At 35.2% G+C, this 14714-nt stretch overlaps 1 protein-coding gene across 3 annotated transcripts in view; it reads right to left on the reverse strand.

The window, feature by feature from the left end:
* The window catches only part of LOC135133085 (inactive rhomboid protein 1-like), a 114569-nt gene that overhangs the window by 72847 nt on the left and 27008 nt on the right, over nucleotides 1-14714 (reverse strand). For all 3 annotated transcript variants that reach the window (XM_064061343.1, XM_064061344.1, XM_064061342.1), the window contains one exon: nucleotides 12851-13897. In XM_064061343.1, the coding sequence (XP_063917413.1) occupies nucleotides 12851-13897 (1047 nt within the window). The remainder of the gene's footprint in view (nucleotides 1-12850; nucleotides 13898-14714) is intronic.

A 14714-nucleotide genomic window follows, 5' to 3' on the forward strand; every position in this document is an offset into this window, starting at 1 on the left:
ATAGTTCGAAAACAAGATAAAATAAATAAATAAATAAATAAAATGTGCAGTTTATAAACTTCAGAATTTTAGTATAAAAATAATCATGTTTGAAGCTTTATTTTGTCTGTTACACACAGCGATTTGGTTTTCAGATTTTCGGCTAGATCTGCACAGTGACATAGAGTATTTTGTTCACGGGAGCATCAAAAATATTACCCCAAAAGCACTTCTTCAAGTGTTATTTTTTTTAAGATGTCATATTTGTCAGCGTTTCCAAAATTTTCTTCTTTGCACAGGTTAACTAATTTTTCGTAAACCGCATTTTAAAATTTTTGTTATTGTATTTTTTACTTTTTAATTTTCTAAGGCATGAAAAAATCCCATATAGGTTTCTATGAATTTATTAACGAAATCAACTGATAACTTGCGCGCCATTTTGTGTCAATTCTTCGCGAACGACAGCAAACAATTTAAAATTACCGCTAGTCAAGCATCTAAAATTCCATCTCTCCCAAATATGTCTTTCTTGGCATGATTTGTAATCCGAAGTCTCCCTCCACATGCAATTTTTCGTCACCTGAGAACTTGTTTGATCTACAGACCAAAGCACCCTCAGGCCGATATCGGCTTTAAGCGATTTATATATAAACCGATATTCGTTAGAGTTGATCTAATACACATCCACTGCGAAGAACTAACCCATTTCGACCATTGGACTTTACAACGAATAAGTGAACAAAGTTCTTGAACATTTTAACAATTTAATACATAATGTTTCCGAATGACAAAATTTACATTTCAAATTGTATTATCAAATTACACTCTCCAAAATTTGTCAAATTTTACAATAGTAAAATTGTAGTTTCGCCCCGTTTACGGTTTATGCATCCGTGTCGAGTTTTCAGCTTAGACGTCAAGATTTTTGGAAAAAAAAATCAACATTTTCCAATTTATAATGTTATTTAAATTTTAAAAAGTAGAATAGTCGTGATCTTGTGATTTATACCTAAATACGCTATTGCGATTTTTCGTCTTGTCGATTTCTTGATTTTTCAACTTTAAATGTCTCAATTTTTCAATATTTCAATTTTGGGCTTTTCCGATTCCTCCATTCTTTAAATTTTCTATTTCTTGATTTTTTTATTTTTCGATTTCTCAATCTTTCGATGTTTCAATGATACGATTTCTCAATTTTTGTCCTCTTCAATTTTACGGTTTTTAAATATTTCGATTTTTCAATTTTTCAAATTTTCACGTTTCTAAATTTTCAGTTTGCCGATTTCTAAAGTATTTTTTTTTATTTGTACATTTCTGGACTTCCTAAAGTTTAGATTTTTCACATCTTCAATTCTTCAATTTTTCGATTTTTTAAGATTACGATTTTTCAATTTTGCTTTTTTAGATTTCCGATTTCTCAGTTTTCCAATTTTTTAATTTCTCAATTTTTTGAATATTTCTTTCAGTTATGAGATTTTTCAATATTTCAATTTTTCGACTTTTCGATTTTTGAATTGACGGATTTTTTTGATTTCTCGATTTTTTACTTTTTGGATTTTCAATTTATTGTAAACTTTAGATTTTTCAATTCTGCGACTGTTTAATGCTTCGATTCCTCAATTTTTAAACTTTTCGATGTTTTAATATTTCTTTTTTTTAAATTCTAGGTTTTTCGATATCTCGAATTTTCAGTTATATTTCAATTTTTCAATTTTTCGATTTTTTTAATTTTAATTTTCGATTTTCCAGTTTTTCTTTTCTAAAATTTTTCGATTATTCAATTTTTTATTTTCTCAATCTATCGAATTCAGATGTTTCGTTGTTTTGATTGTTCAATTTTTCAATTTTTAACTTTCCTTTTCGGCTTCCGACTCCTCAATTTCTCGATCCTCCGATTTTTCGATTTCTCGAAGTCTCAGTTTTTGAATTTTTCGATGTTTCGATTTTTGGGTTTTTCGGTTTTTCGATTTTTTTCTTTTGAGCTTTTCAATTTCTGGATTTTCCAATTTTTCAATGTCCCGATTTTTCAATTTTTCAAATTTTTGCGTTAAATTTTCAGTTTTCTGATTTCTCAATTAATCTATTTTTGATTTTCCCACTTCTCAAAGTTTCGATTTTTCAGTTCTTCAATTCTTCGATTTTTCGACTTCGCTTTATTGGTTTGTCGATTTCTCAATTTTTTGATATTTCTTTCAGTTTTGATATTTTTCAATACTTCGATTCTTTCATTTTTCGACTTCAAGATTTTTCTATTTTTTATTTTTGGATTTTCAATTTTTTGTTTTTTATTTCAATTTCTCAATTTTTCAACTTTTCCGTATTTTAATTTTTAAATTTCTAGATTTTTCGGTTTCTCGAGTTTCCAGTTCTATATTTTAATTTTTTAAATTTTCGAATTTTTAAATTTTTTGAGATCTCAATTTATTGACATTCGGATGTTTCGATGTTTTGATTATTCGATCTCTCGCTTTATCAATTTTTCCATATTTAAGTTTTCGATTTTTCGATTTTGGCCTATTTCGGTTTCTCAATTTTTTGATTTTTCACTTCTCGATTTTTCGACTCCTCGATTTTTTTGTCTTTTGATTTTTCGATTTCTCGATGTCTCAATTTTTGAATTTTACAATGTTTCGATTTTTCGATTTGTTGGTTTTTCGATTTTTTGCTTTTCGGTTTCTCGATTTTTCGATTTTTGGTTTATCCGATTTTTCAATTGTCCAATTCGACTTCTCGATTCGTTGATTTTTCAGTTTTTCGATTTTTAAATTTAAAATTTTTTTATGTTTGGATTTCTCCATTTTTCAGTTTTAGGATATTTTAACTTTTCAATGTTTTAAATTTTAGATTTTTCGATTTTTCAGTTCTTCAATATTTTTTTATTTTTCAAATTTTGACGTTTCTGATTTTTTAGTTTTCGGATTTCTCAATTAATCTATTTTTTTATATTCCCATTTCTCCACTTCCTAAAGTTTCAATTTTTCAGTTGTTCAGTTCTTCAATTTTTCTATTATTTAGGTTTTTGTTTTTCAATTTTTCGATTTTTTAAGTTTGCGATTTTTCGACTCTGCTTTTTTTACTTTTCTGTTTCTCAATTTGTTAATTTCCTAATTTTTTGATATTTCGTTCAATTTTGTGATTTTTCAGTTTTTCGATTTCTCAATTTTAACTTTTCAATTTTTAAATTATTAAGTTTTTTCGATTTTTTGAGTTTTCAGTTCTTCTATATTTCGATTTTTCAATTTTCGGAATTTTTAAATTTTCGATTGTCCAATTTTTTTTTATTTTTCGATTTTCCAATTTTTCGATGTTTCGATTTTTAAATTTTATTTTCAAATTTTTCGGTTACGCAGTGATCTGACTATAAATTTTTTCAATGTGAAATTTTTCAATTTTAGAGTTTTTAATTTTTCGTTTTCTCAATTTTTGATTTTTCAGTTTCCCAATTTACAATAGTTACATGATACTTTATACTCTAGGTAAATTGTGAAAAAAAAGTTACTAAAGTCTATAAACCAAAAAATATTTCTAGGGCTAATTTTAAATTTAGTATTTTTTCACAGGGTGTTTAAAAATAGTCACTGTTTGGCGGATCCTACTTTGGCATGGACGAATGAAAATTATATTATACCGAGTGATTATTAATGTTTGTGATTTTTTGTTAGGTTGACAACATATTTGAAATTTTACGATGGCATACCTGACTGTCAAATCCAAAATGTCAACAAAATCAGTGGCTGCCATCTTCTAATGACGTTTGTTAGGCGTGCTCATTTCAAAATTGACAGCTATATACTGATTTGCTAACATTGCTACCAATTAGTCAGGAATACCTACACAAAAATTTGCTTCAATCATTATCAGGAATACCAACATGAAAATTTTCTCAATTTTTGATTTTTCAGTTTCCCAATTTTTAATTTTTCAATTTTTCAATTCTTCAATTTTTCAGTTTTTCACCTTATCAAGTCTTCAATTTTTCAATTCCTCAATACTTCAGTTTTCCATTTTTTTTTGTTTCTTCAGTTTTTCTATTTGCAATTTTCCGAGTTAAGTTTAAATTTTGTGTATTTCAATTTTCCAAATTCTGAATTTTTCAATTTTTAGATTTTGCAACTTTTCGATTTGAGTTTCCGAACTTTTAATTTTGAATTTTCTTTATTTTTTCAGTTTTAAAGTTTTACAGTGATCTGACTACAATTTTTTTTTCAAAGTGAAATTTTTTATTTTAGAGTTTTCAATTTTCCAATTTTTCAGTTCTTCAGTTTTTCAATTTGTGGATTTTCGTTTCAGTTTTTATTTTCTTTATTATTTCTTTATTTTACAAGTTTTTCGATTTTTCAATTTTTCTTGTTTTTTTTGTTGCTTCAGTTTTACGTTTTGGAGTTTTTCAAGATCTGATTTTATAATTTTTTTTTTCAATGCAAAATCATCCAATTTTAGAGTTTTTAATTTTTCCTTTTATCAGTTTTAGATTTAACAGTTTCTCAATTTCTCGATTTATCAATTCTTTGATTTTTCTTTTTTTTTTATTTCTTCAGTTTTACGTTTTTTCAGATTTTCCGTATTTAGCTTCCGGTTGCAATTTTCGGGTTTTGCAATTTTTCGATATGCAATTTCACCAGTTTTCAAATTTTCACTTATGCAATTTTTCAATTTTTCATTTTTTTTTGTTTCTTCGGTTTGTCGCTTTGCAATTTTTAAAATTTTTAAATTTTGTAGTTTTTCGAATTGAGTTTCACAAGCTTTTAATTTTTGATTTCAAATTTTTCGGTTCTGCAGTGATCTGACTTTATAAATTTTTTCAATGTGAAATTTTTCAATTTTAAATTTAGTATTTTTTCACAGGGTGTCTAAAAATGGTCACTGTTTGGCGGATACTACTTTGGCAAGGCCGAATGAAAATTATATTATACTGAGTGATTTTTTTTTTGTGAGGTTGACAACATATTTGAAATTTTACGATGGCATATCTGACTGTCAAATCCAAAATGTCAACAAAGTCATTAGCTGCCATATTCTAATGACGTTTGTCAGGCGCGATCATTTCAAAATTAACAAATATACACTCACATGCTAACAGTGCTGCCAACAATTCAGGAATACCAACACAATAATTTGATTCAGTCATTAATAGTCACTCCGTAATCTTCCTCCATGGGTAGACAGATTGTGAAAAAAGTTGCTAAAGTCTGTGGACCAAAAAATAGTTCTAGGGCAAATTTTAAATTAAGTGTTTTTTCACAGGGTGTTTAAAAATGTTCACTACTTAACGGACGCATGACTATTATACTATTCCTAGTGATTATTAATATTTATGATTTTCTTTTATCAGGTTGACATAGGTATACCGCGATAATATTAAATTTTTGTTACCTTAACCTTGAAACAGGTATGTACTACATATACATATATTACATATATGTAAAGTCTTCAACACGTACGTTTGCTTATTTTGTGACTGCTCCCCGTACAACGTAGTGATTAATACGTCCGTTTACTACCTTATCGACATCACGTGCTTACGGACTATTTTTACCCCCTTTCGTAAGGTACCGCCACTTCATAGTGAAGCGAGTGAGATGTAAAATATATATTCATTCTTTTCTACATGGGAAAGTGATTGTCCGTATAGGTTGTCCAACTATAATATACTTAAACAATGGTACCGCTTACGAGCATTTTTCGTTCCTGCCGCCTACGCGGACTTATCACTACCTCGCCGTCGTGCTCCCTCCTCCCAGCATCCCCCGAGCATGTCTTATCTCGTCCATATCGGGCATTCTTTCCTCCATCCGCCCAGCATATCGATGCAAAACGTCAATAAATTCCAACTGGGTCTCCGATATTTTACGTGACATGTTCCGAGAATATAAAATATGACTTCCATTAAAACTCCGCCGTGGAACACGGGTAATTACGGGCGCAACTCCGCCTAATGGACAGATTAAGTAGTCACAACATTTTTATTGTGAGCGTCTTTCAAAGCCGATTATGCGTCCACATTTCCGAAGGGCCCCTTTTAATCTCCGCTTTGTATTCGCGAGATGGCGTCCCGATTTTAATTAATTATTGACGCCGTGTCCGGCGATTTTTGACCGGGCCGAGGCACGTTTCTTGCTGCGTGTGTTCCCGTGTAACCTCGAAGAGGGAGGATCGATCGGCCGGGGAGAGAGACGGAGCACCAGCGCCCCATATTTGCTTGATGCGACGGGCGAAAGTTCCCCATTTGCACCGTCATTTACAACCGGCCGCAAGGAGGGCAGCGGTTATGAAAAATGGACGGAAGCGGCGGCGATTTGCTGAAAACTCCAACTTGCGTTAATAAATATTGCGCCACTAGTAAGTAGTACGGCACCGAAGTCGTGTGCGATGCGTCGCATTCGAGTATTCCTTCACTCGGCTGCTCACTGGAGCGACTACGTGTCAAACCAAAAGTAAATTGAAAGCACCTTTTAGCGTATTGGTGCTTGTCCGAGCGTAGTTCGCGTAAAACACGAAAGAGTTTCCTATCAAGTGCGATTTTTAAGCTCGGGGAGTAATTTAAGTCTCTCCATCACGCTATTAACCTCTTTTCCTCGAGTTATTTACAGAATCGATGTTCCATTTCGACTGCACGCTTTATTAGTTTTTTGCACTAGATGGTGATGGACTGATGCATTTTGCTAGAGTAATCTAGACGGCGTCGCGATCGATCGCAGCACACTAGATTACTTCAGTCACAAACGTCGCGTCGTGTTTGCTAGAAGACGCTTACCATCAAACTTATATTATGTAAGTCGTCTCGTTAACCACCTTTCGGCGCAAATCTCCAGACCCAATATTTAAATTATCCACTATCGCCGCACAAAGCCTCAAATCTTCTAGACGTCACCCCATTACTTCAGTACAAAGCCCCCTTTAACGATGCAGAGGTCGCACGTGCCCAGCTCTTCTCCTCACTGTTATTGTCATCTCTTGCAAAAACCCCAGATAGAAAACTCGGCTCGAATGATGAATTTTTATGCGTATTTTCTTATTCAAATTGGTCCGACAGGGAAGCTAATGTCTCGCGATAAGTCTTATTTATAATGCCGTAATTTGCATTGCACACCGGGATATTATCGCGGCTTACTGCTGACTCGCTCCCGAGATCTTCGATGTAATGCTGGCGTGTAAGCCAGCCTTCTAAATTAATTTAGGAGTCGCGTAACGGTTGCATCTGCCGTTGGCAAATTCCAGCGTGGTGTTTTTCGGAAGATATCGGAAAAGCAATCAGCGTCAGTCCATTCCACTTACGTAAACATATATTTATAAGATAATGGAGGGTTGCAAGGGGCTCATTACGCTACCCCTATCGCACGTCGGGTAACATCGTTGACGTTTAACCAGTATGATTAAGGACATTAATACCGATCTGTTTGTAATACGTCCCGTTCTGCAAACATTTGATAAAACGACCCAATTCAAAGACCGGCGACGGCTCCATTGTGTCCGAAACCCCACGTACCGACCACTTCGGACTTCTTTTGTTTGGTCGAGGGATTAAACGTGATGGCGGGACGACCGAAAAATTTGACACTGTCATTTTCCCCCGTCGGAAGGAAAATATGGAAGTAGGCAACCAATAATACTTGCGGGGGTTCGGAATGGCGAGTGGGTGTATCAAAGCGGCCATATTTATCAAAACATTCAAGTTTAATTAATTTCTAGGTGGTCCGCGGGGATGTCTACATAATAAATTCCCCCATTACTTGACTAATAAATATCCAGGAGAAGAATGGAAACGCAAGTACGAAATTTCCTTAATTGCGATTAATAATTTAAGCCTGATAAAATATTAAGGTCCGCAGTCGATGGAATATTTAGTCAGTAATTATTCCGGCCGAAGTGAGGACTCGTATTAACTATTAAAGATGTCATTACCGAAGTTCTAAGTGTATCACGAGTTCTCTAACTTCCCCAAATCGCAATTTTTTGTTTCTCGTTCGCCCCCCGACAAAAACAACGAGAAATATTAGCCGTAGGAATCATGTCTGCGACGTCCCTATATCGTCAACGAAAAACTCTTAAAAATGACGGTCATTTGAGATGACAGGTGCGCTATATTAATGTCGCAGCCTACTAACAACCAGACGACTTTTTCGCACCGCAATCAATAACCACCGTTCAAAATTTTCCGATCGCGAATTAGAGCGCGACCTCAACTTTCGCCACGAAACCAGCCCCGTAGCTAGAAAACTTATTCAGGGGGGGCAAGTTTGTCGACAGAGGGGGCTTCATGTAAATATTTATATTTTAATAATACACTCAGATAACTACTTTATTTTTTCTGAGTTTTTATATTTGAAAGAACATTAAAATAATTGGAAACGTCGATTTTTCACGCTAAATTTTCGTAAAAACCTGTCGAAGTCCATAAAATTAGTACGGTACTTGGTTAAAATGCTGGTTAAAACAGAGAATGTAGATTCACAAACAGCTGTACTGCATCCAAAAATTTGTGTAGTGACCATATAGGTAACATCCAATTTGTTTGAGTTCATTTTTTTGCATGTTTAGTACATATTTTAAAAATCCGACTTCGAAACCAAATATTTCGAAAATTTTGGTACGGAACCATGAACTCGTCATGTTTTTTTAAACTCGTCGAGATGTGTATTTCAGAATTTTTTGTCAACTTTAACAAAAGCTTAATTTTTGGAAACCCATATAAAATGTTTGACTTTTCCCAAGCATTTTCGAAAATTACCAAAAGAATTCCTTTGTTCATCTCGATTTCTTCCAAAAATCGTTTTGGATTCAATTTTTTTGAAAATTCTTACATTTTTTGCAGAATCGACGGAAGAAAAATGGCAATTTTTGAGAACCTGTATCAAATTTTTGACTTTTTTCAAGCACATTCGAAATTACCAAAAGGGATTCCTTTATTGATTTCGATCTCCAGATGTTGTTTTTGGTTGTTTTTTCGAAAATTCGTACAATTTTTCCATAATCGCCAAAAGAAATATGGTAATTTTTGAGAAATTTTGAAAATTCCAGCTCGAAACCGAGTATTTCGAAAATTTTGGTACGGAACCATGAACTCGTCATGTTTTTTTAAACTCGTCGAGATGTGTATTTCAGAATTTTTTGTCAACTTTAACAAAAGCTTAATTTTTGGAAACCCATATAAAATTTTTGACTTTTCCCAAGCATTTTCGAAAATTACCAAAAGAATTCCTTTGTTCATCTCGATTTCTTCCAAAAATCGTTTTGGATTCAATTTTTTTGAAAATTCTTACATTTTTTGCAGAATCGACGGAAGAAAAATGGCAATTTTTGAGAACCTGTATCAAATTTTTGACTTTTTTCAAGCACATTCGAAATTACCAAAAGGGATTCCTTTATTGATTTCGATCTCCAGATGTTGTTGTTGGTTGTTTTTTCGAAAATTCGTACAATTTTTCCATAATCGCCAAAAGAAATATGGTAATTTTTGAGAAATTTTGAAAATTCCAGCTCGAAACCGAGTATTTCGAAAATTTTGATCCGGAACCTTGAACCTGTCATGTTTTTTTAAGCTCGTCGAAATCAATATTTCAGAATTTTTTGTCAACTTTTACGAAAGTTCAATTTTTGAAAACTCATATAAAATTTATGGCTTTTCCCAAGCATTTTCGAAAATTACCAAAAGAGATTCCTTTGTTCATCTCGATTTCCAGAAATCGTTTTGGATTCAATTTTTTTGAAAATTCTAACTTTTTTTCCAGAATCGACGGGAGAAATATGGCAATTTTAGAGAACCTGTGTCAAATTTTTGACTTTTTTTCAAGCACGTTCGAGATTACCAAAAGGGATTCCTTTATTGATTTCGATCTCCAGATGTTGTTTTTGGTTGTTTTTTCGAAAATTCGTACAATTTTTCCATAATCCCCAAAAGAAATATGGTTATTTTTGAGAAATTTTGAAAATTCCAGCTCGAAACCGAGTATTTCGAAAATTTTGATCCGGAACCATGAACCTGTCATGTTTTTTTAAGCTCGTCCAAATCTATATTTCAGAATTTTTTGTCAACTTTTACGAAAGTTCAATTTTTGAAAACCCATATAAAATTTTTGACTTTTCCCAAGCATTTTTAAAAATTATCAAAAGAGACTCCTTTGTTCATCTCGATTTCCAAAAATCGTTTTGGATTCAATTTTTTTGAAAATTCTTACAATTTTTCCAGAATCGACGGAAGAAATATGGCAATTTTTGAAAACCTGTATCAAATTTTTGACTTTTTTCAAGCACGTTCGAGATTACCAAAAGGGATTCCTTTATTGATTTCGATCTCCAGATGTTGTTTTTGGTTTTATTTGGTTGAAAAGTCGTAAAATTTTTCAGCAATCGCCAAACGAAATGTAATTTTTGAACTTTGAAACCGAATGTTTCGAAAATCTTGGTCTGGGACCATCTAGACCTTGTGTTTTTTGATTGAGCTCGGCGAGATCAACATTTCAGATTTTTTTGTGGATTTTGGAACTTCAACAAAAGCTAAATTTTTGAAAATCTATAAAATGTTTATGACTTTTCCCAACCGTTTTCGAAAATTAGCAAAAGGGATCTCTTTATCGATTTCGATCTCCAAATGTTGTTTTTGGTTTTATTTTCTTAAAAATTTGTACAATTTTTCCAAAGCCGCCAAAAGAAATGTAATTTTTGAGAAATTTTGAAATGTCGAGTTTGAAATCGAATTTTTCGAAAATCTTGGTCTGGGACCATCAAGACCTTATGTTTTTGGATTAAGCTCATCGAGATCTACATCTCGGAATTTTTTGTTGATTTTTTGTTAATTTCAACAAAAGCTCAATTTTTGAAAATCCATATACATTTTTTGACTTTTTCCAAACATCTTCGAAATTTAGCAAAAGGGATCTCTTTATTGATTTCGATCTACAGATGTTATTTTTGGTTTTATTTTTTTGATATTTCGTCGAATTTTTCCACAATCGCATAAAGAAATAACTTTTTTTTAAGTCACTTTTGAGATTTTTTAGAAATTTTAGGTAGAACCCAATATTTCGTAAATTTGCTCCGGGAGCATGAACATGTTTTTCGATTAAGCTCATCGAGATCTATATTTCAGAATTTTTTGTCAACTCTAACAAAAGCTCAATTTTTGAAAACTAAATAAATTTTGACTTTTCTTAGCATTTCCAAAAATTACCGAAAGTCATTCTTTTATTTATTTCAATCTTCAGATGTTGTTTTTGGTTTTATTTGATCGAAAATTTGTAAAATTTTTCTAGAATCGTCAAAAGAAATAGGAGTATAATTTTTGAGAAATTTTAAAAATTCGACTTGGAAACCGAATAGCAGCAAGACCTTATGTTTTTTGACTAAACTCGTCGAGATCTACATCTCAGAATTTTTTGTAGATTTTCAGCCAATTTCAACAAAAGCTCAATTTTTGAAAATCTATAAAAAAAAATTTGACTTTTCCCACGCATTTTCGAAAACTAGCAGAAGGGATCTTTTTATTGATTTCGATCTCCAAATGTTTTTTTTTTGGTTTTATTTTTTCGAACATTCGTACAATTTTTCCAGAGCCGCCAAAAGAAATGTAATTTTTCAGAAATTTTGAAATGTCGACTTTGGAACCGAATTTTTGAAAAATCTTGGTCTGGGACCATCAAGACCTTATGTTTTTTGATTAAGCTCATCGACATCTACATCTCAGAATTTTTTGTCTATTTTTTGTCCATTTCAATAAAAGCTCAATTTTTAGAAAATCCATATAATATTTTTGACTTTTCTCAAGTACCTACATAGTAGGCTATGGAATAAAATGTGACATGTTCATTTTTTTATAGGGTCAACATCAACGGTAAGGTGATATTGCCAAATAATATACCCTGTACGAAAATAAAGGTGGGGCGGGTGGGGCCAGTTAATATGCTTCGGCAATCGGCATTATATTGAAATTTTATTACTAATTTGAAATTTATAATGTATAAGTCTTCCAGGGGGGGGCAACCACAACTGCTAGGGGGGGCTCAGCCCCCTCTTACCCCCCCGTAGCTACGGGGCTGCACGAAACTCCTTCCTCTGCGAAATCGGGTCGCGAACCCCTCATGCAAATTTTTATGTGTTCTTAGTTGGTACAGCTGCGCGTAATGGCCTCCCTGTGTATGATTTCCGGTGTAGGTGCGGCATTTATTGTTTCTAATTGGTGCGATTTAGTTTGAGAGGGTGCGCTGGATGAAGGGGAGCGTTTTGCTGACGACGTCTTTTCAACGGGAATATCCGAAATGCCCTGCGTAGTTGAAGAGTGTAAGTAGCTTTGCTCGCACTTTATCGGAGCCCGTGTGACAGCAGTTCCTTTGACGTTAAGTCTAATTACGTATAAAATACCGCCAACCTGACGGCGAGAATGCCGCTTCAGCGTTTTACCATTCCACTTTTGCCGCGTATTAAACCATTACTCACTTCACTTCTGAGACGCTCATAATATCCGGATGAGGGCAGACGACTGTTAAACAACACTGCGGAAGCGGAAGGGAATTAAAAAGCGCCACCGGGGCGAGGCTACATTCACACACATCGAAAGAAAACGCCGATTTTGACGCAACCCCGAAGGTCATCCCGACTGAAAATACCATTTTGACGACTCTATTCCGTCGCGCAATGCAGCCGTGCACGCAGTTCCTCAAATATCGACATTTTTAACCTCTAACCTTTACGATTTTCAGAGGTAAGCGTTGCCATTTATCGCTTAAATCAAATATTATGGAACTGCTACCGCTCACCCGAACGTCGCGTTGACTAAAAATGCTACTTTGACTATCATATTCCCTCATATGATGTACCCGTGCACGCGTTTCCTCCAAAATCGACTTTTTAACCCTCTAACCTCTACGTTTTCACTTACCAGACGGCGACCGTGAGGGAGTTCTGCGCCCTCCTCGCGCAGCAGTTGTCGTTGCACACGGCGCCCTCCGCCGAGCCGATGCTGCCCCTCGGGGGCGGCGTGGCGCACACGTGCCTGCCGCCCGACGCCCCCACGTACTCCACACTCGGACTGGCGCAAATACTGTGCCGGCATTGTCCTTTCGCTCGTAAGTTAGGCGACACAAACCCGACGCTGCACTCTTTCCCGCACTGCGTCCCCTTCTCCTGCTGGTACGCACACGTCTGGTAGCTTTGGCACTGCATTTCTTGAAGACTCGAGTTGTTGACGCACGGTACTTCCTTCGGGTGCAAGTCCTTGTTGGTTTGGCTCGTGACCGAGCTGCTCGAGCTCGAGCCCGGACTGGACTTGGACAGCTGGTAGCCGTCCTGGTACTGGCAGCACTTGACGCGGTTCGGGGTGCCCATGTGCGAGTAGCGCATCCGCTGGTACTGGTTGGAGGGGTAGGGCAAGGGCAGTCGGTAGTGGAAGGCGAGGTCGCGCCGCATGTAGGGGTCGTTGGCGTTGTACTTGGGGTAGCGCTCGTACGACTGGTAGTTGTAGTAGGGTTCCTGCTGCTGGGGCACGTACCGTTCCACCGGCATGTGCGCGTTGGGAGGGATGTATCTGTCGTTGCTGACGAAGCGGTCGGTATTCACGTGGTAGCGGTCGTTCGGGTAGTACTGTCTGTGGTACCGGTCGTAGTAGCGCTTGTCGTACCGGTCTAGTTTCTTGGGGGAGTACTTCTCCGTGGGCGAGGGTGACAGCGGCGGCGGTGGGATGAAGCGATCGGGCGGTGGGACCGTGTTGGTGGGAGAAGGGAAAGCGTTGTTGGGGAAACAGTCCGGACTAGGCGTGTTTTCTGGAGACAGCGGCGGCGGCGGCACGAACCGGTCGCTCGCCGGAGCCGGAGAAGGTGGTTCCATGTAAGGTACTTGCGTAAAGGGCACCCGCTCGGCTCGTTCTTGGGTCGCGAAGCGCTCGGGGCACGGGATGGCGGGGAACCGGTCCGGGACGTACTGCTCGTACCTGCAAACAAAAACATCATTACTATCTCGCTTCAATTACTATCAGCATTGTTTAAGTATATTATAGTTGGACAACCTATACGGACAATCACTTTCCCATGTAGAAAAGAATGAATATATATTTTACATCTCACTCGCTTCACTATGAAGTGGCGGTACCTTACGAAAGGGGGTAAAAATAGTCCGTAAGCACGTGATGTCGATAAGGTAGTAAACGGACGTATTAATCACTACGTTGTACGGGGAGCAGTCACAAAATAAGCAAACGTACGTGTTGAAGACTTTACATATATGTAATATATGTATATGTAGTGCATACCTGTTTCAAGGTTAAGGTAACAAAAATTTAATATTATCGCAGTATACCTTCTTACGTATTTTTTTCATTAGCAGTAGTCAAATCATTAAATACATATTATCTTTGAAACTAAAATGCATTTTATCCTAAGATTGTATCACAAAATATTCATCACCATATAAATATATACAATTTAGACATCAAGAAATAAATTTAAAATTGCAAAAATTATATCTAGCAGACTTAAAACAGCCTTAAATGTGTCTTGTATGTACGTGCTTATCAGTATGTAGGCATTTTAACGCACAGCAATAATCGTTCTTTATGAGTAATGACTGATGACTACTGTGACACAGTAAATCCTCGAAATCGAAAATTTAAAACACTAAAAAATTCAAATATGGAAAAATTGTAAAATCGAGAAATCGAAACATAAAAGAATCAAAAAAATAAAAATTGGAAAATCTAAAATTTAAAAATCGAGAAATTGAACAATCAGTTAATTCAAAAATCGAAACAT

The sequence above is a fragment of the Zophobas morio genome, unplaced genomic scaffold, assembly GCF_036711695.1.
Source record: "Zophobas morio isolate AGI-343-1 ecotype UQ-CSIRO unplaced genomic scaffold, CSIRO_AGI_Zmor_V1 ptg000021l, whole genome shotgun sequence".
In the NCBI taxonomy this organism is placed as follows: Eukaryota; Metazoa; Arthropoda; class Insecta; order Coleoptera; family Tenebrionidae; genus Zophobas; species Zophobas morio.